The 25666-nt window shown below is 38.2% G+C and overlaps 1 protein-coding gene across 3 annotated transcripts in view; it reads right to left on the bottom strand.

The window, feature by feature from the left end:
* Positions 1-25666, bottom strand: part of LOC125904945 (SH3 and multiple ankyrin repeat domains protein 2-like) — a 465143-nt gene that overhangs the window by 97828 nt on the left and 341649 nt on the right. For all 3 annotated transcript variants that reach the window (XM_049602644.1, XM_049602655.1, XM_049602662.1), the window contains one exon: positions 7801-7882. In XM_049602644.1, coding sequence (XP_049458601.1) covers positions 7801-7882 — 82 coding nt within the window. The remainder of the gene's footprint in view (positions 1-7800; positions 7883-25666) is intronic.

Genomic DNA, 25666 nt, shown 5'->3' with positions numbered 1-25666 from the left:
CTATGTAACGGAGTTAATGTTTTAATGCTCTCACTTTCCATTACTAACTATTTTGGTCATCCTTGGAGGTACACTGCTTTTGATTTATAAATATTTCACCTGCCTGTACAATGTGTGTTGTTGTCGTGTTGTGATGGGGAGCTGCAAATTCGTATTGCCTGACGCTAATTGAATGCCACATTGACGGGCCCCTGCAGGCTTCACGGGTGCGCCCTGTTAGTGAACAACAGTCTGCAGAGCATGGAAGCATGGTAGGTCGAGTTTTACCGAGCTCCGTAATATTTATTTTAACGGGTTTTACAGGCAGTGTGTTTTAATTTATGTTGTCATTTTATTTCAGTGTCATCTGCGTCTTGCTGAGCTGTGGGAGCTAACTGATACTGTTACTTGATTTGTCTACCAGGTGTGACCAAATAAAAATACGTCGGAGTCGTCAATGATTGTCCATGTCGTCTATACACAATACATGAGAGTACAACCCGCTACACCTACACTATGTATTTTATGGCTGATTCAATACTTTTACACTAAATGTGTTTAAATGAGACTACTTTTAGCAAGACTTAAGCAGACTACTACTTTTTAACTATAAATAAGTGAATTATCTAAGGAGCAATTGAATTAGTATGACCCAACCACTCCTCCTCACATTGTGGAGAAGACTAAGTTCCTTCCTCAAATAATGGCTTTGATGCTGCTTTCTACAAATATATATATTTTAACATTAAAATGACAAACACAGTGAAATCACAGGCACAGTATGAGAATATATAATGTATCTGCGTCAACTGAATGTCATTTTTCACTGCACTTCATCCTCCAGTCGCACAGAAGATTGGTAGCCAGAAGCTGAGTACTGTAAGTGAACAGCAGTCATCTGGCTTGGTGTAAGGATTGTTTTTCCTGATATACCTAAATAAATCTGAATTCATCCGTTCATTGACTGGGACTGTCAACAATAATCTGGTGCTACTTACAGCTCACTTAACCGTTTCTTTTAATTTGTGAGTGGAGATCAAACTGCTGTTTGGCACCTTCCTCCTTTAAAGAGCAAAGGAAGGACTTTATGTGAGTACCTTAGAAAAGCCCCCCCCCCCTTGTCACAGCTCAGTCTATATCCAGGTTAAAGTTCAATTTCTAGCTGAGATTTCCCTGGATCTTTGAAGTCATATGGGTCTTTTTGCCATGCTACAGTTCACCCACAGCCAACCAGCCTTCATCACTGCACTGGGTGAGAGATGGTAGAGATGATTCACCTTGACCCATATTGGACACTTAGTGGAAAACACCTTCCAGCATGTTCAGAGTCCTGCTGGAGGAAATCCAGCAGAGTAATGAGGGAAATGTCACACTTGGTAGCCTCATCACCACACACGTTTTCACATTGTATATACATGGGCCTGACATTTTGTCCTGCAGTGCACAGAGTGATGCAGTAATTTTAAACTGACAAAAGACCATTGTGTACCCTCCATAATTTTTTTATGAATCTCTCCCACCCACTTTGAAGAATTAGATATCAGAACATGTTTGCAATATTTGATCTTAAACAAAGGATTTAATTACGTGCAGGACTTGCCACACCAGTGGCCTTGGATTTAATCAACATACTAATGTAACTACATTACCATCTTGTGGAAGCCTGTTTCATTAGCTGATGAAAGACTGTCAATGTGTGAGATTACAATCATAAAAAGGGATTGACACTGAGAATGACTTAAAATGACAAATACTTTAAAGTAGTAGTAGTAGTAGTCTTTATCTCTCTATGCAAGAGGTGACAAGTGGTCAGTGGTGGAAGAAGTATTTTGATTATTTATCTGATTAAAATGAGTGCTGCCACAATGTAACAATATATGTTACATGTGAAAGTTCTGCATTTAGCATTTTACCTAACTAAAGGTACTGCCGTACTATCAATGAAAGGTACTTAAAGTATCAAAGATAAATACACTCGTTACACATAATTGCCCCTGCAAACTGTAATATCGTTATTAATTACAATTACAATACTGATCTTATTAATTTATTAGGAAATTTGAAGCATTTTAATGTTTCAGCCGCTTTCTTTGGAGCTAAACTGAACAGCTTTATAAACTGTCAGGTAGTTTAATCTCAAACAATTAGTCACATTCTGTGTATAAAAACCAAATCAGCAAAGTAGTATAGTTGTTGTTAGATAAACACAGCAGAGTAAAAGGCACAATATGGACCTCTAAAATGTAGTGGAGAAGTATAAATTAGCAAAAAAGTTAGTACAAGTACTTTAAATCTGTAATGGAAAATAATCACTAGATTCCAAGAAAATGAACAAACCTGTCTATCTTGAGGAAGTAAAAGTTGTAACAAGGTTTTTGTAGGAGAACCCGCAGAAGGATATAACAATATAAGATGTAGTAAAATTGGTCCACGCATTTGTTACCTCGAGGCTGGATTACTGCAGTTCCTTATTATCAGGTTACTCCATTGAGTCTTTAAAAACTCTCCAGCTGATCAAGAATGTGGTGGCATGCGTACTAGCTGGAACTACAAAAACAGATCTTGTTTCTACTCTGCGCTTATCTGCATTGGCTCCCTGTAAAATCCTTCTCCTTGCTTACAAAGCTTTAAATGGTCAGGTGCCGTCACATCTTAGAGAGCTCATAGTGCCATATTATCCCACCAGAACACTGTGCTCAGAGAATGCACGGTTACTCGTGGTTACTAAAGTCTCCAAAAGTAGATGAGGAGCCAGAGCCTTCAGCTATCAGGCTCCTCTCCTGTGGAATCATCTTCCTGTTACGGTCCGGGAGGCAGACACCGTCTCCACATTTAAGACTAGACTTAAGACTTTCCTCTTTGATAAAGCTTATAGTTAGGGCCGGCTCAGGCTTACCCTGTACCAGCCCCTAGTTAGGCTGACTTAGGCCTAGTCGACCGGGGGACCTCCTATAATACACTGAGCTCCTCTTTCCTTCTCTCCTTCTCTCTCAGATTCTGAAAAGTTGGTTCTTTATTTGATAACATTCATGTCCTATTATTGCACATCACTAACTCGGCTTCTTCTCCGAAGCCTTTGTGTCTTGCAGGTTCCTTTGAATTGCAGCTACACCTGGTCGGTGTGTCATGGTCCTGCTTGATGCCTCCTACTATTGCTGTTATTATTAGTCACACTTCTACTATTATTATACACGTGATTATTATTGTCATATACATATACTACCATTTATTAATATATATTTATAACATAAATACTACCAAAACATTATTATTATTGTTATGTTATTATTATTATTATTATTATTATTATTATTATTATTATTATTATTATGATTAAAAAAATGTAATTGTAGCTACTGTCATTACTGTTTGCTGTGCATCTCTCTCTGTCTCTCTCTCTCTCTCTCTTTATGTATGATTTTGTCATATGGATTACTGCACATTTATTATGTTGATCTGTACGACATCTATTGCACAATGTCATTATCCACTGTGAGGGTCATAAGGACAGAGGGATGTCATATGCTGTAAAGCCCTCTGAGGCAAATTGTGATTTGTGATATAGGGCTTTATAAATAAAATTGAATTGAATTGAGTATTCTGGCCATGTCCTAAGCTAAGTGCATTCTGGAGAGAGGTATTTAAAAATCTCCTTTGAAAACCCCACAGTGGCAGCACTAGGAAGAATTCCTAAAGGCCTGGATGGGAGGGCCAAGAAATATCTTTGAAATATATCACTCACAGTTGCCTTACGTAGATGGCTAAAACCAAACTCTGCCACAGACAATACTTGGATTCATACAGTATGGGACCTTTATCAGATGGAGCCAATTACATACTTATTCAGGCTCAAAGACTCCAACTGTCACTGAGTGATGGAGCCCTGCCATGGCTTTATTAATACACTGAGGTTTATTATCCAGTGGTGCTCTGCACTTCTGCATAACTCATTTTTACATTCTCTTTATACACACTTCACGTATACCCTCCTTTCCTAGGATTAATATCAAGCCTGTGTTTTTGTGTTATTACACTTGGAGTGGACAATTATTATTGTTATCATTATTATTATTATTATTATTATTATTATTAAAATTGATATTTATCTTCTTTTACTTATTTTATGATGTATATGTAAACTATATGCTCAGGGACTACAGATGAAAATTAGCTAGTAGCTAACTCTGGTATGGCTGAGAGCTGTGCAATGTCCCTGTTGAATAAACAAATAAATAAATAAATAAATAAAAAATAATTGTACATAAGTACAGTCCTCAGTACTAAAATGTACTTTGTTGTACAACTGCACTCTCTGTTCTGCAAACTGGTGCATGTCTGATGATGCCGGGCAGATGACCAGAGGGGTATTCCAGAAAGCGGGTTATGTGAAAACTCAGAGTAAGTTAAGCCTGAGATGAGGGAAACTCTGAGTTGTCCGTTCCAGAAAGAGAGGTAACTGAAACTCTGAGTCAGTCACCATGGTAACAGACTCTGTGAACATAACCTGCTCGCTGACAGGTTTTCTTCAATAAACCCTGAGTTTTCCTCTGTCTCCTCCCTCTTACACGCTGTTTCATTTCCTCATTCATTCAGTCCGTGTCAAAGCTTGTATCTAATCGCATTCATTAGCGGAGATTTACCGTCTGTCACAGTCTAAATCCTGCTGGATATTAGTTTGTTACTCAGGACTGTCTTAAGTTACTGAATTTATGCACATCAGTCATTTCTTTGGACATCAGTTTTGTCTTAACATTCCAATGTTACACAGCGAGAATTCATCCTCAGCTCAGAATCAAACCTCTGTCATTTTTATATTTATTATTTTTTATAACACTGTGCACAAGGATCAGACTGTCAGTCTGTTAGAGCAGCTCCGAAATGTTTATTGCACATAATGTGTAGGCCTAATTATTTAAATTTTAAAAATCGGTACAGACACGTAGTATCAATGACTAATGATCTCTATCACTGATGTCATTGGTTGCACTGATGGAACATAATTCCTATAGCCTAATATTGGGGATTATATGTTAATATTTCTGAGTGAGCAATGGTGCAGCGTTTCACTGTCTTTAAATTTACTACATTTGTGGCTGAAATAAAGTCACTGAATGCTGTTGAGTCAAGATACAAATAGATGTGCAACATTTTAAAATCTACTGTATTTTAAAGTGTCTTTTCAAGTGCAAATCACCAAACATATTATTACTGGGTCACACTGTGAGTTTACAGTCATGTCTTTATGTCTTTGATCTATAGCCTAGACTATATGTTTTAAACCTTCCTATTTTTCAGTTGCTGCCTCCTGTGTTTTTCCCCATCAGATTAAATCTGAACAAATATATTATTATATATTATTAATATAATGTAATGTATCGACAGCCTGATACACAGTCAGATTCCACCACTTTATCTTCATTAAGAATTATGTAAGTCTGATAAATGATGAATAAATGGACAACACTGAATAAAACTTTTTTATTAACTTTATGGTTAACTTATTTACACTTTCCTCGTTCTGACTCAGGCTCTTCTTTTAAAGATAAACGTGCACCGTCTGCTCCACATGCATTAATATCTCTACATCCACTGGATTAAAATGGAGGAGCTGTCTTTTATTTACCTGTTGCCATGGTGAATCGTGGAGTCGGAGCTCCATTGATGATGGCTTTTTATTGTCGGCTTAACTCAGAGTGAACATACTCAGAGTTGACTGAACTAACTCAAATCAGCTGTTCTGGAACCGGTAACTCAGAGTTTCCCATCTCAGGGTAAATCAACTCAGGGTTAGACTCAGTTTGTTGAACCTCCTACCTGGAATACCCCTCTGGTGTGATCAAACACAACTGGAGCTCAACATATTCATGTTCCCACAAGGACATTCAGCTCAACTGTGTGATTGATTCTTATAAATAGGATTTGTTCACAATGGGGTATGTATGAGAATGTATCTCATCTCTCTCTCTCTCTCTCTCTCTCTCTCTCACACACACACACACACACACACACACACACAAACACAGATGTCTACCTTTGTTTATAATGAAGCTCTAATTGAAGTGGCTGTGGCAGAAGAGAAGGGTCGAGCAGAATAACTTAAGGACAAGGTGAAAACCCTCAGCGTCAAGTGCTATAGGATGGGACTTTTCACTTAGCTGTAAGGACAGGACTGCATCTTAAGTCTTCTTTTCCTACGATGACTTTTTCCTTTTTTTCCTCAAGAACACACATTGCCAATCACACCCATATATTCTGGCTATGTCCTGTACTAAGTGTATTGTGAAGAGAGGTATTTGAAAACCTAAAAGAGGTCCTGCAACAGGATATTCCATAAGACCCCACAGTGGCACTACTAGGAGAAATACCTATATGCCTGGATGGAGGGCCAAAAAATATCTTTTAAAGCACAGCATTATTTACAGCAGGTTTCCATCAAAAGCTGACTGATGATCAGAAACCAACCAGTCCGACAAGGAGACAAACGGCAGAAAAGTATGTAAATTACATATTTACAAAATAAACGTCTCTTGCAATTAACAGAAAGGTATTTCATTATTCATAAGCTTTAAAGAATGTTCATTTTAAGTTTTACTAGCATCTCTCTCTCTCTCTCTCTCTCTATACATATACATATATATATATATATATATATACACACACACACACATATATATACATATACAACAGTTAGTTCCAGCCCTGCAATCTGATTGGTCGAGAGATGATGACGATATTGGAGTACAACATCACGGTTATTTCACTGTGTATGTATCACTCTGCCTCACAGCTGATTGCAGTCAACAACCAAATCAATACTGACAGTTAGTGTCAGTTAGGTCAGCAGTTGCGCTGCATCCCTGGAAAAGTATTTAAACAAACTTCCACCAGATACAAATGCCCTTTATCTGAAGCCCAGGATGACAGCAGCTCACACAGACAATATCTGGTACACTAAAGCTCCGCTGGGAATAAACTCACTCGCACAGATGCTGCCGAAGATGTGTAAAGAGGCGGGGACAACAGCTATCTACACCAATCACAGCCTCAGGGCAACTGCCATACAGAAGCTGTCAGATGCGGGTCTTGAAGCTAGGGAGATCATGACAGTGAGTGGGCACAGGTATGATGTTGTTTTAACGTAGCCTATGTGTAAAGTTAGTCTTCTAATTAGGAGTCGGGCCCTAAAATATACCTTTTGTCTTGCAGGTCTGAGAGCTCCTTAAAAAGCTACTGGAAGCCATCCATGGAGAGCAGAAAACGATGGAGCAACATACTGTCAGATCAGAAGGCAGAGTCGGCTGTGCCTGTGAAGCGACAGTCCACCATGCAGTCATCAGAGACTTATTTCACCGGCTGCACAATTAATGGAAATGTACAGATAAATGTGTATAAAGAGTAAGTGCCTGGTGCACCATGTCTGCGTTACATAGCAACGGTGACAGCGGAGTCCTGAGGGAACTATTTTTGTTGGCGGAAGACAAATAAAATGCTTAAATTATCTATTTTGTCCTCATTTTTCAACATTTCGTAATCAGCCTTGCTTATTTAACTGTTGAACTGTTGTATCAAAGCAATATCACACTCGAGCTCGTGATGTTATACTCGTATATCGTCACGGCTGTGGTTGTCTTCGGCACCGTGCGCCTATGACCAAATCACAGCCGTGACGATATAGTATATAGTATAACATCACTCCCTCTCGTGTGATATAGCGTATATATATATATATGTATATATATATATATATATATATATATATATATATATGATTTATATGATATATATGATGATTTGTAACCAAGCACATGTGTGAGGTCTCACCTGGAGGCATCAAAGCTGTCATAGGAGCCCACAGTGTAGTGTCTGAAGAGCTTCCGTCTGTCAGCACGGTCCGCTCGGGAATCTGCCAAACACAGCAGAGTGAGATCAATATTCACATCCCATTTGTAACCAATAACAGCAGTTTACAAATCAATTCCTGCTGCTGGAGGACAATGAAAACTGTTAGCCTTTGACAAATAGCACTTTAAAAATGCTATTGCACATGAGCTGCCTCTCCAGGATCCAATCCAACAACACTTCAGGACATTTTAACTTTTGTCAAACATTTTTTTTTGGAAGAATTTTTCCTGAAAGAGAAGTTACACCTGTCCTCACACTTGTCTCTACAGTTCAATATGTACATGCACATACAACTATTCAAATTAGGAGGTTTTTCAGACTAAGAGGGACAACGTCACATGTCTTTCAGCTTTGCTCCTGAGGGGGCAGAATCATAACTCTCATAGCTACAAGAGGTCCATCTTAGATAAACATATGTTGTTTTAGGCACTTGCAAAAATGACTAATAAAGTCTTTTGTCCCGCTGAGGACAGCCTCAGTGTTTTACTCTATAGTAAGTGTCCAGCCCTAAAGCAAAATCAAATCTACCTATTGGATACACAGCAGCAACTTCAATTATTTTTGATCACACTCTAATAATGGTAATCCAAGTCAACTGTATTATTATACAGTGATCCTGTTTATCCTTGAAAATCAACAGACTTTTGGCCGCTTGTGGGAGCTGTGAATAAAATGTGACACATTATCACCTCTAAAAGTTGTTATGGAATATGTTAGAATTCCCTATTTACAAATCCAGCAGACACAAAGCAATATTAGCATTCATTCGGAGTCCTATTTCTGACCACCTGACAATGGTAAGTCCAATATGCATTCTCCTTTTAGCTCTGTTTTTTCTCTGCCAACTCCTGAGAAATCTGTTCCTCTTTCTTCACTGGCTAGTCTCTGTCTTTGTCTGTCAGCTGTTTGGTGCTGAACAAGAAGCACATCAGAATTATCTGAAAACTGCCACCTGCTACGGGCTACTTGAAGCACAGCCTTTCTGTCAAAAAACCAAAAAACTGGACTGAAAGATGCTAAACACCCCAGAAAGCTGAGAGGAACTTCATGACCTGGCAACATCTTAAAAGTCTGTGACAATAATATCTGTGCAAGTTTCAACTTCAAAGAATACTTCACCCACAAAATGATCATTTGTATATCATCTCTGTTACCCTGAATTCATGAAGAAAATGTAGTTTATCGCACAGTGAATGAAGAACCCAAAGACAGCAAATGTTCTCGATGAACTGGAGCAAGTGGGGGCCACATTTAACAACAGCAAAACTATGTAACAAAACATCCAATTACATACTAATACACGACTTGCGCAGCATAAATCTGACTCTCACTTACACTATTTCATGCCCAGTTCAGACCAAAGATATGTGATGAGACAAGTTGAAACATGCAACTGCTTCCAATGTGCCATTTTGCAACTAAAAACCTGCCGGTTCAGACCAACTAGAAGAGACGGTGTATCATCTCTGTGCAACAACTCTGTGTACTTCTGTTCTGGTTTCCAGCTTTTTGGGCTTATTTTGTCGCTAAATATAATTTGTAGCTTCTTAAAATATGAATGAAGATAGTGATAGTGAGATACTGAATACAGTTGCATTTGTAGTAGTGATGAAACAGTGAAAAAAGAGAAACAGAACGAGAATGTGGCCTTGTTTCAGAAAATGGGTTTAGTGAAAACTCTAAGATGAGGGAAACTCTGGGTTTTCTGTTTCAGCAGAAGGAGAGGTAAGGTAAACACTGAATCAGTTACTGTGGTAACTGAACCTAATCTGCTGCAGTCCATATCAAAGCATACACTGAAGTGCATGAATCAGTGTGGTGGTTTACTGTATGACAGAATCTAAGTTCTAGTTGGATATCAGATTGTTTCTCAGGACTATTTAAAGTTACCAGCAGTATGCACTGTCAGTCATTTCTTTGAAAAGTGATTTTTGCACATTAAAATATCACACACCATCAAATCACCCCACATCAGTCTACACAGATATCTGCATATGTATGCTTTATCGTCACCAGATGATAGCCGATAGGATCTGAGATTAAGACACCCCAGCTCAGAATAAAACCCCTGCATGTCCTTCTTTTTGCAAGTTGAAGTTTTTTTTTTTCAACAGGTAACACTGTGACTTTTTACAAAAGATAGCTGTCAGTTTGTTAGAGCACTTCACCCAAATGTTTATTGCATATAATGTGTAATCTCAGTTTCAACCATAGAATCAAAATTGATTTGAAAAAAATCTGGGGTTTAAATTGTAAAAATCGGTCAGCCTATGCATGAATAATTATCTCTATCACTCGTGATGTGACTAGTCTCACTAATGGAACATAATTTCTATAATATTGGAGACCATATGTAACTAAATATGATAAGCAGGATTGTAGTGTGGCTGCACACTGAAATTGAGTTTTTTAAGGGTTTTAACAGAACTTCAGTGGCTGAATTTAAATTTACAACATGAGTTGAAGGAGCTGAAATACAGTCACAGAACACTGTTCAGCCAAAGATTCAAATAGATGTCTAAAGTTTGAAATCTACTGTATTTTAACCTCCATGCTTTTCAAGTGCAAATCACCATACACATTATTACTGGATTAGATTGTGAGTTTACAATCTCTGTCTTTGATATAAATATAAATATATTTTAAGTCTTCAACTATATTTTTCATCTTCAGTTGCTCGCAGCATTCACAGACAAAACAACTGTCTTATACAAAACACGTTTTCCAAACAAATACAACATGCTAACATTATTAGCACAAGCCGATGGCATTTTACATTGTATAAATTAGCCTAGTGAGGAGCAGAGATTTCCTCTGCTCATATGAAGCCAGGATGAATCCTGAGGTATAAATCCCTGAAGGATAAATCACACACAAGACTTAGAATGTGGAGGCTTTATTGTCTTCAATTTATTTTTTCTTATATATCTGAAATAAAAGTAAATAAAAACTTCATTTCCACTGAGGGAAATGGTTTCAGCTTACAAACATAGACAGGAGGTCTGCGTAGCCACACCACGTAGTTATATCTCTGGGGAGGCAAAAATGTAATGTAGGCTCCAGGTTGACGCAGAGCCTACGCCGTATCTACAGCATCGATTCAACGCAGAAGTATAAATTCCATATCAGCAGGGATGGAGCACCTGCTGCATCCCTGCTGATACAGGTTGAACAGGTGACATGCTTTAAATAGTAAAACCAGCTGCTGACACTTTGACCAGCTGAGTTGCAGGTGACACCAATAGCCAGCTTGAGTCGAGCTCAGACCAGCCAGTTCACACCGCTGCAACTTTTCTCTGCCATGTTCTAAAACAGTCTAGTCTTGTCACGAATCATGGTCTGAACTGGGCTTAAAACATTTCTACATTACCAGTCTCACACACAGATGAGTAGCGCGCCTGGATAAGTGTGTGCGTTTGAACTCTGCTCAATGGAATGCACCAACAGAATTCAAACGCACATATGCATAAGTGTTATAAAAGTTCTAGTGAAAATGCATGTGTTTGGGAAGTACTGGGTATAAAACTTGATAAATGAAACTGTTTACATATCGTTTTGCTGCTAAAGGTGGCCACCATATACTCCAATTTATCAAGAATTTTTGGATTTGTTGTTTACCATGGATGCATGAGAGAAAAACACATTTTCCTCACAAAAAACAAAACCAATTCATATATTAATGATCATTTTGTAGGTGAAGCCTTCCTTTAATGATGGCCAGTGCCAGACATGCCTGCTTTTATTTTCAACTGAGTGCAACTATTTCAACAAGTTTTCCCTCTCAAAATGAAAGTAATATTGTTATATTATATGTATATGTTATATTAATATGTTTATTTAAAATTGCCAGTTAAATATTTACAGGTAAACTAAGATAGACAATCACTGATAAACATCTATGAGATGTACATGTATAAAAAGTATGAACTGCTCACACAACGAGTCAATCAGCGGGCTCTATCTAACATCAATCGATATAAATGAAAGGAGTGTTTAGACAAAGATCCAGAGGGTGGCAATATTGGCTAATAAATGGGGAAAATAGAGCCCTGACCTAACCTATGACTGCAAAAGGTGTTTGTAACATTGTAAATGTGCGGAGGATGAAAACAGAAGCCAAATGGTAAACAAGATCCTAAAGCCTCAGAACATTTTCTTAGTTCTCTTTTGGTCTCAGTGCTCCATTAGCTGCCTTAAAGAGTATGTGAAGTAACATTAAATTGTATGTTTTCATTGGGGTGTCAGTGGCTTAGTGGTGGAGCAGGTGTCCCATGTACAAGGCTGTTGCCGCAGCGACCCAGGTTCGACTCCAGCCTGTGGCCCTTTGCTGCATGTCACTCCCTCTCTCTCCCCTTTTAACACCTGTCAAACTTTTTTAAAACCATTTTTAACTGCATAGCTCCAGATGTACTGCAGATAATAAATACTTCTCTTAAAGCAGGCCAGTTTCCCCAGGCCTTGAAAACTGCAGTAATAAAACCTCTCCTAAAAAAATTAAATCTGGACGCCACAACAATTACAGGTGCTGGTCATATAATTAGAATATCATCAAAAAGTTGATTTATTTCAGTAATTCCATTCAAAAAGTGAAACTTGTATATTATATTCATTCATTACACACAGACTGATATATTTGAAATGTTTTTTTCTTTTAATTTTGATGATTATAACTGACAACTAATGAAAATCCCAAATTCAGTATCTCAGAAAATTAGAATATTACTGAAGACCAATACAAAAAAAGGATTTTTAGAAATGTTGGCCAACTGAAAAGTATGAACATGAAAAGTATGAGCATGTACAGCACTCAATACTTAGTTGGGGCTCCTTTTGCCTGAATTACTGCAGCAATGCGGCGTGGCATGGAGTCGATCAGTCTGTGGCATTGCTCAGGTGGTATGAGAGCCCAGGTTGCTCTGATAGTGGCCTTCAGCTCTTCTGCATTGTTGGGTCTGGCGTGTCGCATCTTCCTTTTCACAATACCCCATAGATTTTCTATGGGGTTAAGGTCAGGCGAGTTTGATGGCCAATCAAGAACAGGGATACCATGGTCCTTAAACCAGGTACTGGTAGCTTTGGCACTGTGTGCAGGTGCCAAGTCCTGTTGGAAAATGAAATCTGCATCTCCATAAAGTTGGTCAGCAGCAGGAAGCATGAAGTGCTCTAAAACTTCCTGGTAGATGGCTGCATTGACCTTGGACCTCAGAAAACACAGTGGACCAACACCAGCAGATGACATGGCACCCCAAACCATCACTGACTGTGGAAATTTTACACTGGACCTCAAGCAATGTGGATTCTGTGCCTCTCCTCTCTTCCTCCAGACTCTGGAACCTTGATTTCCAAAGGAAATGCAAAATTTACTTTCATCAGAGAACATAACTTTGGACCACTCAGCAGCAGTCCAGTCCTTTTTGTCTTTAGACCAGGCAAAACGCTTCTGACGCTGTCTCTTGTTCAAGAGTGGCTTGACACAAGGAATGCGACAGCTGAAACCCATGTCTTGCATACGTCGGTGCGTGGTTGTTCTTGAAGCACTGACTCCAGCTGCAGTCCATTCTTTGTGAATGTCCCCACATTTTGAATGGGTTTTGTTTCACAATCCTCTCAGGTGCGGTTATCCCTATTGCTTGTACACTTTTTTCTACCACATCTTTTCCTTCCCTTCGCCTCTCTATTAATGTGCTTGGACACAGAGCTCTGTGAACAGCCAGCCTCTTTAGCAATGACCTTTTGTGTCTTGCCCTCCTTGTGCAAGGTGTCAATGGTCGTCTTTTGGACAACTGTCAAGTCAGCAGTCTTCCCCATGATTGTGTAGCCTACAGAACTAGACTGAGAGACCATTTAAAGGCCTTTGCAGGTGTTTTGAGTTAATTAGCTGATTAGAGTGTGGCACCAGGTGTCTTCAATATTGCACCTTTTCACAATATTCTAATTTTCTGAGATACTGAATTTGGGGTTTTCATTAGTTGTCAGTTATAATCATCAAAATTAAAAGAAATAAACACTTGAAATATATCAGTCTGTGTGGAATGAATGTATACATTATACAAGTTTCACTTTTTGAATGGAATTACTGAAATAAATCAACTTTTTCATGATATTCTAATTATATGACCAGCACCTGTAGTAACTATAGGCCAATATCAAATCTGCCATTTTTGGGGAAAATCACTGAAAGGGTTGTCTTTCAGCAAATCCATACTTTTATGATGCAAAACAATCTTTTTAACACATTTCAGTCTGGATTTCGGCCACATCACAGCACTGAGACTGTACTTATCAAAGTCTTAAATGATATTCATCAGAATAATGATGCATGCAAATCCTCTGTCCTGGTATTACTAGATCTCAGTGCTGCATTTGATACAGTTGATCATAATATACTACTTAGCAGATTGGAAAAGTGGGTGGGACTCACCGGCACTGTGCTACAATGGTTCAAATCTTACTTACAAGATAGGGACTTTTTTGTGTCAATTGGTAACCATGAATCTGAGCGAACTACGATCACGTGTGGGGTTCCTCAAGGGTCCATTCTCGGACCACTTCTATTCAACATCTACATGCTACCCCTAGCCCAGATTATGGAACATCACAACATCTCCTATCATACGTATGCCGACGACACACAACTCTATATCTCAGTGTCATCACACGACTACAGTCCCTTACTCTCACTGAGTAACTGTATTCATCAAATCAATGACTGGATGTGCCAGAATTTTCTCCAGCTAAATCCAGAAAAGACAGAGGTATTAATTTTTGGCCCTAGAAATGAAAGGGCAAAGATCAGCACCCACCTTGGCTCTATGTCATTGACAGCTACAAATCAAGCCAGAAATCTTGGTGTTGTTATTGACTCAGACCTGAACTTCAACAGCCATTTAAAGTTTATTACTAAATCTGCCTATTACCACCTGAAAAATATAGCTAGAATTAAGGGGTTTCTGTCTAAACAAGACAAGGAAAAACTTATTCATGCATTCATTTTTAGTAGGTTGGATTATTACAATGGTTTATTTACAGGCCTTAACAAAAAATCAATCAGACAGCTGCAGCTGATTCAGAACACTGCCGCCAGAGTCCTTACAAACACCAGGAAACTGGACCATATTACACCAGTCATTAAATCGCTACACTGGCCTTCTGTGAGTCAAAGAATAGATTTTAAAATCTTACTGCTGGTCTACAAAGCCCTAAATGGTCTCGGACCAAAATACATGCTTGATCTACTGGTTCCCTACGAAGCATCCAGACCCCTTAGGTCATCTGGAACAGGTTTGTTGTGTGTTCCAAGAACAAGTACCAAGCAAGGTGAGGCGGCATTCAGTTATTATGCTCCTCACCTGTGGAACAAACTTTCTGTAGATCTGAGGTCTGCTCAAACTGTCAGCTCCTTTAAATCAGGGCTAAAAACACTATTTTTTACTGAAACATACTCTTAGATTAAATACTTACCTGCTGTATTCTACTGCCTGTACCTTTTAACTACACACTGCTGATTTATGCCTTTTATTATTCTACTTCTTTTCTTATCCTGACTGTTCAATGTATTGAGCCTGTTTTTATTTTATGTTACTGTATTTTATTATTATCACTATCATTCTCAATTTCTATTTCCCTTTTTAATCGACTGTTTTTATTGTTTTAAATTGTGTCTTGTTGCTTTTAATGTCTCTGTAAAACACTTTGAATTACCTTGTGTTGAATTGTGCTATACAAATAAACATGCCTTGCCTTGCCTTGCCTTGTCTGTCCTGTCAAATAAAGGCTAAAAAATGCCCCAAAAATATCTTTAAAAAAAAGTATGTTTTCATAGCTTAAAGGAAGTAGTGTCAAAAAAAGATTTGATTTTATATTAAAAGTATACTTTAATCACACACATGACCTCCAGAGTGAAGATTCTTCTTGTCTCAGCCCATCTCATCTATTTGTCCTATTCAGCACCATTTCCTCCCCCCTTTCTCTCCCTCTTTTCCTTCCTTCACATGCTCTGTCACACCAGCTGTCACACTTTCACAGAAACTTCATCTCCTCTGATCCGGCTTAGATCTTGTCATCTTTGCAGGAACATTTTTTTCTCTCCCCTGACTCTATGTCCACAGTGTCAGATTGGAGGAGGGAGGATGTGGCTGGAAGTAGATGGCCATCTGATAAGAGATGAAAAATGAGTTACAGCTTTGTTTTCTGTTGTTGTTCTTTACAGAAATGAAAGGGGAGACAGAAAACAGAGTTGTTATGTGTAAGAAATAAAAGGTTTAGCAAGGCATGGAGAGAGAGAAAGAGGGAGTAGTATATCCACAATATAGTCACACTCCCTAGCAACTGCTGTCTGACTGCGACCGGATGGTTTCTATGGTCACAGATCAATATAGATGCTGCATATATGGTGTATGTTTGTGTGTGTGTGTGTGTGTGTGTGTGTATGCGTAGCTGAAGGTGAACATGTATTCATGCATGTGTATGTGAAAATTTGCACACTACACTGCATCAATATTTGTGTCTTTGATCTGTTAGTTGTTTAGAGAGAGAGAGAGAGAGAGAGAGAGAGCAGCAGTGGCTTCTGTCAGGCGTCTGGGCCCCTCTAGGTTCCTCCTCGCTTCCTTCACTCGTATCCCACCTTTTGACGCGAGGGAGAGATGTGAGAATGAGATGGAGGAATTGATGCAACACACATTTGCCAAATGGGACATCACTGAGTTCAGCCTCATTCTGTCTGTCACTGGAATTACAATGGATGCCTATGTATTGTTTTGTTGAGACTGTCCTCTAAAATATGACCACATAGACCATTTGTTAAAGCAGCTTATTACAGCCAATTTTTTATGTTTATTGTTGGGGAACTAGTGGCTGTAGTAATTATAATGGGAGCAAAGGAGGAAGTTAGGTGATGGAGTATAATAAGAAATTTGACGTCCCATCCATGGGTCCTTGTAAGGTTTTATTTGGTCAATAACAGCCTCTGTCGGACAAACCTCCAGAGCAGTTTTTAACCCCTTATTGTCATCATAGACTGTTATAAATGTACATGAATAATGAATAAATGGTTCCTCTGTTGTCTTAAGGGAAAAACAGTATTTAAAAAAAAATGCTTTTTTGTGTTTTTATATAGAGTAAACTTCTACATAGACATTTCTGGCTTTGTTTATTTGTTTTTCACTTATATTCACACATTCAGTGCATTGTTTTACAAGGGCTGGGTATCACTACTGATTTCCTGAATGGATTCAATTTCATTTCACATGGTTTCGATTCGATTCAATTTCAATTTGACTGGGGATATTTTATTTACAATACCAATTTTTGCTAGAATGTAAGATTCTCAGTGAACCAATACCGTAAATTTTACAAGAAATTATTAAGAAATAATCATTTATTCAGGACAGGATTAAAACTGAATAATTTTGGTAGGAGAAGATTTAAACTTCTGTTTAGATATAGCGCTTGATAGATCTTCTGATAGACCCTGCCCTCTCACCAAATCAGCTAAAACCACAATTTCTTTCATGAGAGACTTAAATTTAATTGATGTCTGGAGGCAGATGCATCCACAGGATAGAGACTATTCATTTTATTCGCACCCTCACAACTGTCATACCCGTATAGATAATCTTCTGATTTCTAGTCAGATATTTCACCGAGTGATAGAGATTGAATACCTTCCGAGACTGATTAGTGATCATTCTCCTTTGGTGCTGTCTGTATCCATTCGCGATAAGGTAACTGAAACTTACAGATGGAGGCTTAACCCTACACTTTTAAAACAACCCGAATCCTGTACTTTCATCAGAGAACAGATCAAACAGGATCACTTCTGACTCATTCCGGTTTTATAGAGGCAACAGACAGGGGGACCCAGCTAACCCCGCCCTCTTTGAGGCCCTGGTGGAGGCTGTTAGAAGCAATCCTAATATATACGGCTTTGAGACTGGCACTGATACACACAAGATTTTGCTTTTTGCGGATGACATTTTATTTTTAAGCAACCTTGAACACTCTCTTACATACCTGCAGGAACTACTGGGTACATACAGTTCATTTTCTGGGTACAAAGTTAATCTTGACAAAAGTGAAATTTTGCTGCTGTCTGTATTTGATTTCAGTAGAGTTAAGCATAAGTTTCCTTTTAAATGGTCTCCTATGGGTTTTAGATATCGAGGTGTATTTGTTGACAGTAACCTTAAAAATCTCTACAAGCTCAATTTAGTTAGTTTGCTTCAGAAGGTGGGAGAAGATTTGAAAAAATGGATGGACTTGCCTCTTACATTACTTGGTAGAATCAATGTTATAAAGATGAATATCCTGCCTAGATTCCTATATATGTTTCAGTCACTTCTGATTCACGTCCCAATAGCATTCTTTTCCTCCCTTAAAAAATTAATCAGGCAGTTTATTTGGCATGGTAAGATGCCAAGAGTCAGCACGGATAAATTAGCTCTGGATTATGAGGATGGAGGTCTGAAACTCCCTAATTTTCAGTTGTACTACTATGCTGCTCAATCCAAATTCTTGGCACAGATGTTTGACATGGGCCCTCCTCCTTCATGGCTCAGTATTGAAAGGATAGAGATGAAAGAGGAGACAAACAAATTTACTGTATGCGATAAAAAAACAATCAAAACTGCAACTGATAATCTTTTAATCATCCATTAAATCCAAGTTTGATATAAACTCTGTGAACTTTTTAACCTAGAAGGGTTTCTTTCTCCTAAAACTCTGTTATAGGGAAACAGATTGCTACCAATGATCCTTCAGAGTGGCAACTTCAGATCTTGGCAGGGGAAAGGTGTTTGCCACCTAGAAAACTGCTATAAAGACGGAACAGTTAAAAGAAAAGAACAGTTAAAAGAAAAGTATAGTTTAACAAATAAAGATTTCCTTAGTTATCTCCAGTTACGTGACTTTATTAGAGCCAGTCAAAAAGGAGACTGGAATTTACCTCCCACGTCTCCATCTGTGCATCTGTGTCATGCTGGCCAACCATTATTTAGAACTATCTCAAGGGTGTATACAGCTCTTATGTCGACTTTATCAATACCAGGTATGGATAGATCAAGGCTTAAATGGGAGAAGGACCTGGGAATAAGTATTGAGGAGCAGTTATGGAGGAACTTGTGCAGAGATGGGGTCATCTCTTCTTTAAACGCTAGGTATAGGCTGATACAATTCAACTTTCTGCATCAGCTGTATATTACCCCACATGAATTAGACAAATACAACTCCAATATATCACCTCTTTGTTTTAGATGTGGAACAGCGGAAGAAACAATCCTTCATTCTACCTGGCATTGTTCTAAACTGCAGGGGTTTTGGCAGGGGGTATGTGAAACTCTATCAAACATCCATGGGGTTACGTTTCCACTGGAACCTGAAATTTGTTTACTAGAGAATTTACTAACTCCAATCTGGAAGCAAATTATGCTAAGAAACTTACAGAAATCCTTTTGACAATTGCTAAGAAATGTATTGCGATAAACTGGAAATCAGACGCCCCTCTTCCAATTAAAATGTGGCTTTGTGAAATCAATAGCTGTGTGCCCCTGGAGAGAATAACTTATTGGAAGCAGAAAAGAAGTAAGAGTTTTTACAAAATATGGCAACCATTTTTAATTTATATAGAAAATCTCCCAGCACACCAGGTTGACTAATTTCCCTGTATTGGAGCTTGACTTGGCATGATTTACGAGCAGTGATACTCCCCTTTGTCTCTCTCTGTATCTCGGATTATTGCATAATGTATTTTATTTATTCATTTGTTATTATTATTATTATTATTATTTTCCACTTTCTATTGTCCTGTCATTGCACATTGTGTCCATTTCATTTTTATTTTGCCACCTTGTGGATATTGACTTTTTTGATTTTGTCTTGTCAGTTGGTAACTGTAACTGTGTTCCAGAAAAAAAAAAAAAAAAAAACTGAATAATTTTATAACTAAATGTTGTTTCTAGAGCAGCCGCAGTAATATTTAAACAGTAAAGTCACAATATAAACTCAATATCTGACTGGAAACGAAACTAAAATGTAAAGAAAATAAATCATACTCCTGACATCACAACACTGAGTGGAGTTTAGAAATAATAAAGGACACAGACAGTCAGTATCAGTCCTGTCCTCTCTGCTCTTCCCTCTGCTGCTGAGGAGATTCACTGCCTGCAGGTCACATTACCATCGGTATGTTTTAAAATATGTGGCAAACTAAACTAGACTGTTGTTGGATCAGCTTGTTAGTAACAATTTGCTATTAGCTGGAAAACGCTCTGTGCTTGTTTAAGACACAATATCAGTGGTGGTGGATGGAGACTTTGGACAGAGCAGATAAAATATTACTTTTCTACATGTTTACCTGGTTACCTGGTTCTGTCTCCAACGCGGCATCTCTCTACTCTGTTTGCGCGTGTGTGTGTGTGTGTGTGTGTGTGTGTGTGTGTGTGTGTGTGTAAAAGTGGCACAGAAGCCCTGATGGACAGACAGCAGGAGGAGAGGCTGCTGCAGCATGATTAATGACACCAAAACATAAAAACAGTAAGCTAACATTTACAGATAAAAGAGCCGGTAGCATCGGAGCTTCTCAATTCTATTGTACTTAAAATGTTAGTGCTGCGGCCTGTTTACTACTTAAAGCTTAAAGCTTCACACATCCATGTAAAAAGCGTATATTATAAGATTGATCTTGATCTTTATTTTATGAATTGAATCAGATGAATTGATTATGTTAACCCAGCCCTTTGTTTTACTGCTTTATTGTTTGGATAGGCATTTTCGGTAATTTTAGGTGAATTTATGTGATATGCTGTTGTACAGGAAGCTGTATTACAATCTTTTATCAGTTGTAGAATGTCTTATCTCTGTTTTTCAGTTGATTTTAGTTATTTTCATCACACTTATTCTACTTCTTTAATTTTGGACATGCAAGTGGGATGGTAATGTGAGCTGTCATTCCATCTGTAATATCTCAACACCTACTGGATGGATTTCCATGATATTTGGTAACCACGTTCCCCCTTCAGGATTAACTGTAATAATTATTCTTTGACATTTCATCTTGTCCCATCATCAGGTCAACATTTGAATGTGTCCAACACTTTGGCTTATAACCAAATACCTGAATTTCCATCAGCCTTAACTGTGCTTTGTGTTTATCTTTAATTAGCAGATGTTAGCTTGCTAACATGCTAATCTAAGACGGTGCACATGCTAAACATAAGCATTTTGACTGATTACATGTTAGCATACTGACATTAGCACTGAGCTCAAGAGTTTAATTTTGAATTACATGATTTCTCATGGTTACCATCTGTAGTCTTGAAATGGTTTAATCTTGCATTGAAGATTGTAAAAGCGCCACAGCTGGATCACCAAGCAGGCCCCAGATGCCCACTTGAAATATAATGTTGTCATGTGTAATCTGCAGTCTGTAGTTGATGGGTAAATGGATGTGATGGGGTACACACACAGAACACAGAGAGCAGGAAGAACAGTTGGTCAAGTGTCAAAAACCCCACAGCAGGTTCATCCCGCCCTGAGGCACCTATTTATGTTGTTTTGAAAGGTGCTGTATAAATAATTTTGACTAGGCCTATATTCTTCCATTTGACCTATTACATTTTCTTAAAGGTTCAAAGTTACACATGATTAAGGGCGGGCTGTTATTAGTGACAGGCTGTCTGCCGATAGTGTCCTCGGCTTCTCGGTCAGATCCACCCCTTGCTCCTCCACAGCTCCACCCTTTCACCCAAATATGGTCATTACTGGCTTCAAAAATCGAGATGGTGATGGCTGGAATGCCAAACTCAGGGTTTCAAAATCGGAGTCCATAAACCAATGGGTGACATCACGTTTGCCATGCTCATTATTTTTACAAGCTGGTGGAAACCTGATATATGGCTGTGTATGGACACTCTGCTAAACTGCAGGCAAACTCTTACGGGGATAGTCAGTGGTGTCTATATAATATGAATTCCTGAACATTAAATGTTCTTCTGTAATTTTCTGTAGTGGTCCCAGCAATATTTGTTCTTTTCTATTTGTTCTGTACTGAAGTAGCATATCACAAAACATGGTCAAGCTACATTTGAGTTGAGGATTGTAAGCGTCTTCATTTTGCAAGAGACGACCAATGGGGAACTCACTTAGTTATTAGGGCTGGCCCTGCTTTGCTGCGGTTGAGCCACACATATAAAACGTCCAAATAATTAGATAGTGGGTCAGTTTTAATTTCGTTGATGAAAACTTTGACAAAAAAAATTGTCTGTGTACTTTTTTCATTACCAAAATGAGATAATGACAAGCTAAAAAAAAAAGTCAGAGTTTACAATAACCCTGGGTATAAAACCTAGTTGTTTCAGATTAGTTGTATGGGTTGTCAAAGTTTTTGAGACCATAAATAGAGAGATGTTGAGCTTTTCAAATGATGATTAGTAAGAGTGTGTTTGTCAATCACCACTTAAACCTGTCAAACACTGCTGGAGAAATGACAGCTTGTAAGTGTGTGTTATTTGTAGTTGTCAAAAAAAAAAAAAATGCCTAAATGATGCTAAATGAAGTTTTTATACAACCTGTCACCTTGATTCTGATTTCTGACACATGAATTATCCTCACCGGATTAGTTAAAACAAATAAAATAAATAAAAAAAACAGGACTAAAAGTCAACTAAAACTATGAAGGCCGACTAAAACTAATAAGCATTTTTAATCTAAAACAACTGTCAAAATTAACACTGTAGCAGGCCAGGACAAAAGAAAAGGAAGGTCTCTGAACAATCAAATATCTGCTGAGCATCCATCAGTAATGTCAGAAGAAAACGTCAGTGATGTTTTCTTGACTTGTGTCAACTAACATTTTCTTGCAGTTGCTAGCTGCCTTGGAAAACTCAAAATGAAATGTATATCACCACTTGGTGTTTTCAAAAACACCAGGTGGTGACAAAGACTTAGAAAATAGTTTCTGTGTGCAAAACCTTACAGCAAACATGATTTCAGTTGATGATATTCATGTTTTTACAGTTAACTGCCCATGACTCTTTTCAAAGGTTAAGTTTGACACATTCTGTTTGCAGGTGTTGGGGAGTAACACTGGTGTCAGAGGGAGCTGTGTGAAGTCGGGGCACTCTTTTACTGTAACAAAAGAATGAGCATCCATGAGTCAGTCATTGTCAGGTGGCCCAAATCTTAGTTTGTGTGTAGGGACTGACAGACGCTATTGTTCCTCAGTAATTCATGGATAATTTCAAGCCATCATGTTTTGAAATACTGGGGGATTTTGATTGATCTTGCCTTTCAGTTTCTCTTATTCATTACAATATAAAGTGGACACTACTACACCTACTTAACCACAGAGCTGTGTGTGTGTGTGTGTGTGTGTGTGTGTGTGTGTGTGTGTGTGTGTGTGTGTTGCCCATGCATAGCTCCTCAAGTGCTCTCAAGGGTCCAAATCTGAACCTTAACAAAGCACGTCGAAGCAGGGCTTAATCCTGCTGCATCACATCTATTGAATTTGAGGGATTAGAAGCTAAAGGTGTTTAAGTTAAATCAGAATGTGTGTGAGTGTTCGTATGTCTTTGTGGGGGCTGATGGTACAATAGAAGATAACTATTGTTTTGATCATGTTAACCTTGCATTTAAATATTGAATGTTTCAGACTGTAAAGGTATTTTCTATTGCTTTTTTTCACTCATAATATTTCCGTAAGAAGATCGTCCAGTTCTAATCTGGGGCCTCATTTATAACCCTTGTGTATGCACTAAAAATGATGTCAGGCTGTGGTAGGTGACAGGATTCAAGAATTTTTTGGGGGGGCATTCTGCCTTTAATGGATAGAACAACCAAGTGTGAAGGGGGGAGAGAGAGAGAGAGAGAGAGAGAGAGAGAGAGAGAGAGAGAGAGAGAATAGACTATGTGCTTTCTCACATCCAGCTCACCCACAAGCACCTCGATTTTTGTGTCAGTAATTTTTAATAATATCTTCTAATATTGTAAATATATACATTATCAAGTACAACTTAAGTTTTTAACTAAGCTTTTGTGTGTAAAATCACTGCAGTGCACTTCATCACCTGCACATTTGGATTGTATAAATAAGAAAAGCCTAGAAATAAATCCAATGACAGCTCTTGCACAATTATTAAAATGCATACCCTTATTATGAGTCCTAATCACAATGTAGGCGAAGATCGCAATAAAAACATAATAAAAAAAAATGTGTTCACCTATCAAACTTTCATTTTCAAATGATATCTCATAGTCAGGGATATCACTGATTGTCACAGTCATCTTGTGAGAAGCAAGTAGTCTAAAAGCTGTTAACATATAATACTGCAGTGACACTGTTGCTGTGATTCACCGTAAGGACCCATTCATTAGCAGCCTCATTTTAATGCATCAATTCATGAGGTATTTTGCATTATCCATTTATGGTTGACTGTGGCCGTGTAGAGGGCGAGATATGAAGGCTGATCCATGTGCAGACAATTCCAAGTTGATTTTGCACTGACAAAAAAAACTGCGCACTGGCAATTAAATATCAGAATATTTTTGCTGCGTGCCATTTTTGGCTTTTGCTCACACACCCTCTTTTAGTATAGAGCCGATGCACTGTTTTATAAATGAGAACCCTCGTCTAAAAAGGTAAAAGAGATGAAACTTATGTTTTGTTTGTTAGGTAATTGAGCAGGATCTTATCCATGTTTTGACTTTCACCTTTGGAAACTTTTTTTGTCTCCAACTTCCAAACTACACTGACCATAAGAATGATAAGCAACACTTGTCACACCACTGACTCAGTGCTGGTCGTGGCAATGACATACATTGAAGAGAAGATCAGCACACAATAAGCTCCTGTTTTTTACATGGTCATTTCTTTATATTAATTATTTAAAGAAACCCTTAAATATGCCCAGCATTAGGTGATGAGACATATATGATATAATGTTAAATAAAAAAATAAATAATGACAGACAGATGGAAAGATAGAATAAAGGATTATCCCTTATTAATAGTTTAAGGAACGACGACAGAGACAGAAAAACACAAATTCTTTAACTTGAAACTGCTTTAGTGTTTTCACCAGTTTAAGTCATGCTTGTTTTGGAGAGGAAGAATCCTCTGTGGATATTTCAGCTTTCAGTAAAAACTCATGAAGTATGAACACTGAAGAAATTCTGACTGCTTTTTACTGCTTTTTACTGCAGTCTGCAATTCTCACTGCTAGATTTCACCAAATCCACCTAAATCTTACACACTGTTCCTTTAAGTATGTAGTAGCTGGAAGGAATTGCCAGGCTTAGCACAAAGACTGGAGAGATTGGTTAGAGTTAGGGTAAGAATACCAGGGTTAGCCCATCAGAGGGTTAGGGTTAGGGGGGAGAGAGAGAGAGAGAGAGAGAGAGAGAGAGAGAGAGAGAGAGAGAAAGAGTGTGTGTGTGTGTGTGTGTGTGTGTGTGTGTGTGTGTATGTGTGTGTGTGTTAGGGTTCTTGATCATCCCAGATAAAAAAACCTGCATGCAGTATGTCTGTTTAGCATATCTGTTGGTTGCCTGGCAACCCTTATGATGATGACAACACAGTGGAAAGTCATTGTTCCCCGTGTTTGTCACCAGGAAATAGTTACAGCACATAATTCCTTGTAAAATTACAGAATGGTGTTTGTGCATTGATTAAAGAAACAAACCACAAGCTTTTGTTTTGCTTTAGAGGTGTTGTTATGCATATTCTTGAACTTCAGACAGGGTCAGGCTATCTGGTTCCCCATGCTTTTAGTCTGTATGTTAAGGTCAGCTAATTC

The sequence above is a fragment of the Epinephelus fuscoguttatus genome, linkage group LG2 (assembly GCF_011397635.1).
Source record: "Epinephelus fuscoguttatus linkage group LG2, E.fuscoguttatus.final_Chr_v1".
Taxonomy (NCBI): domain Eukaryota; kingdom Metazoa; phylum Chordata; class Actinopteri; order Perciformes; family Serranidae; genus Epinephelus; species Epinephelus fuscoguttatus.
This window is presented reverse-complemented; position numbering and strand designations above follow the sequence as displayed.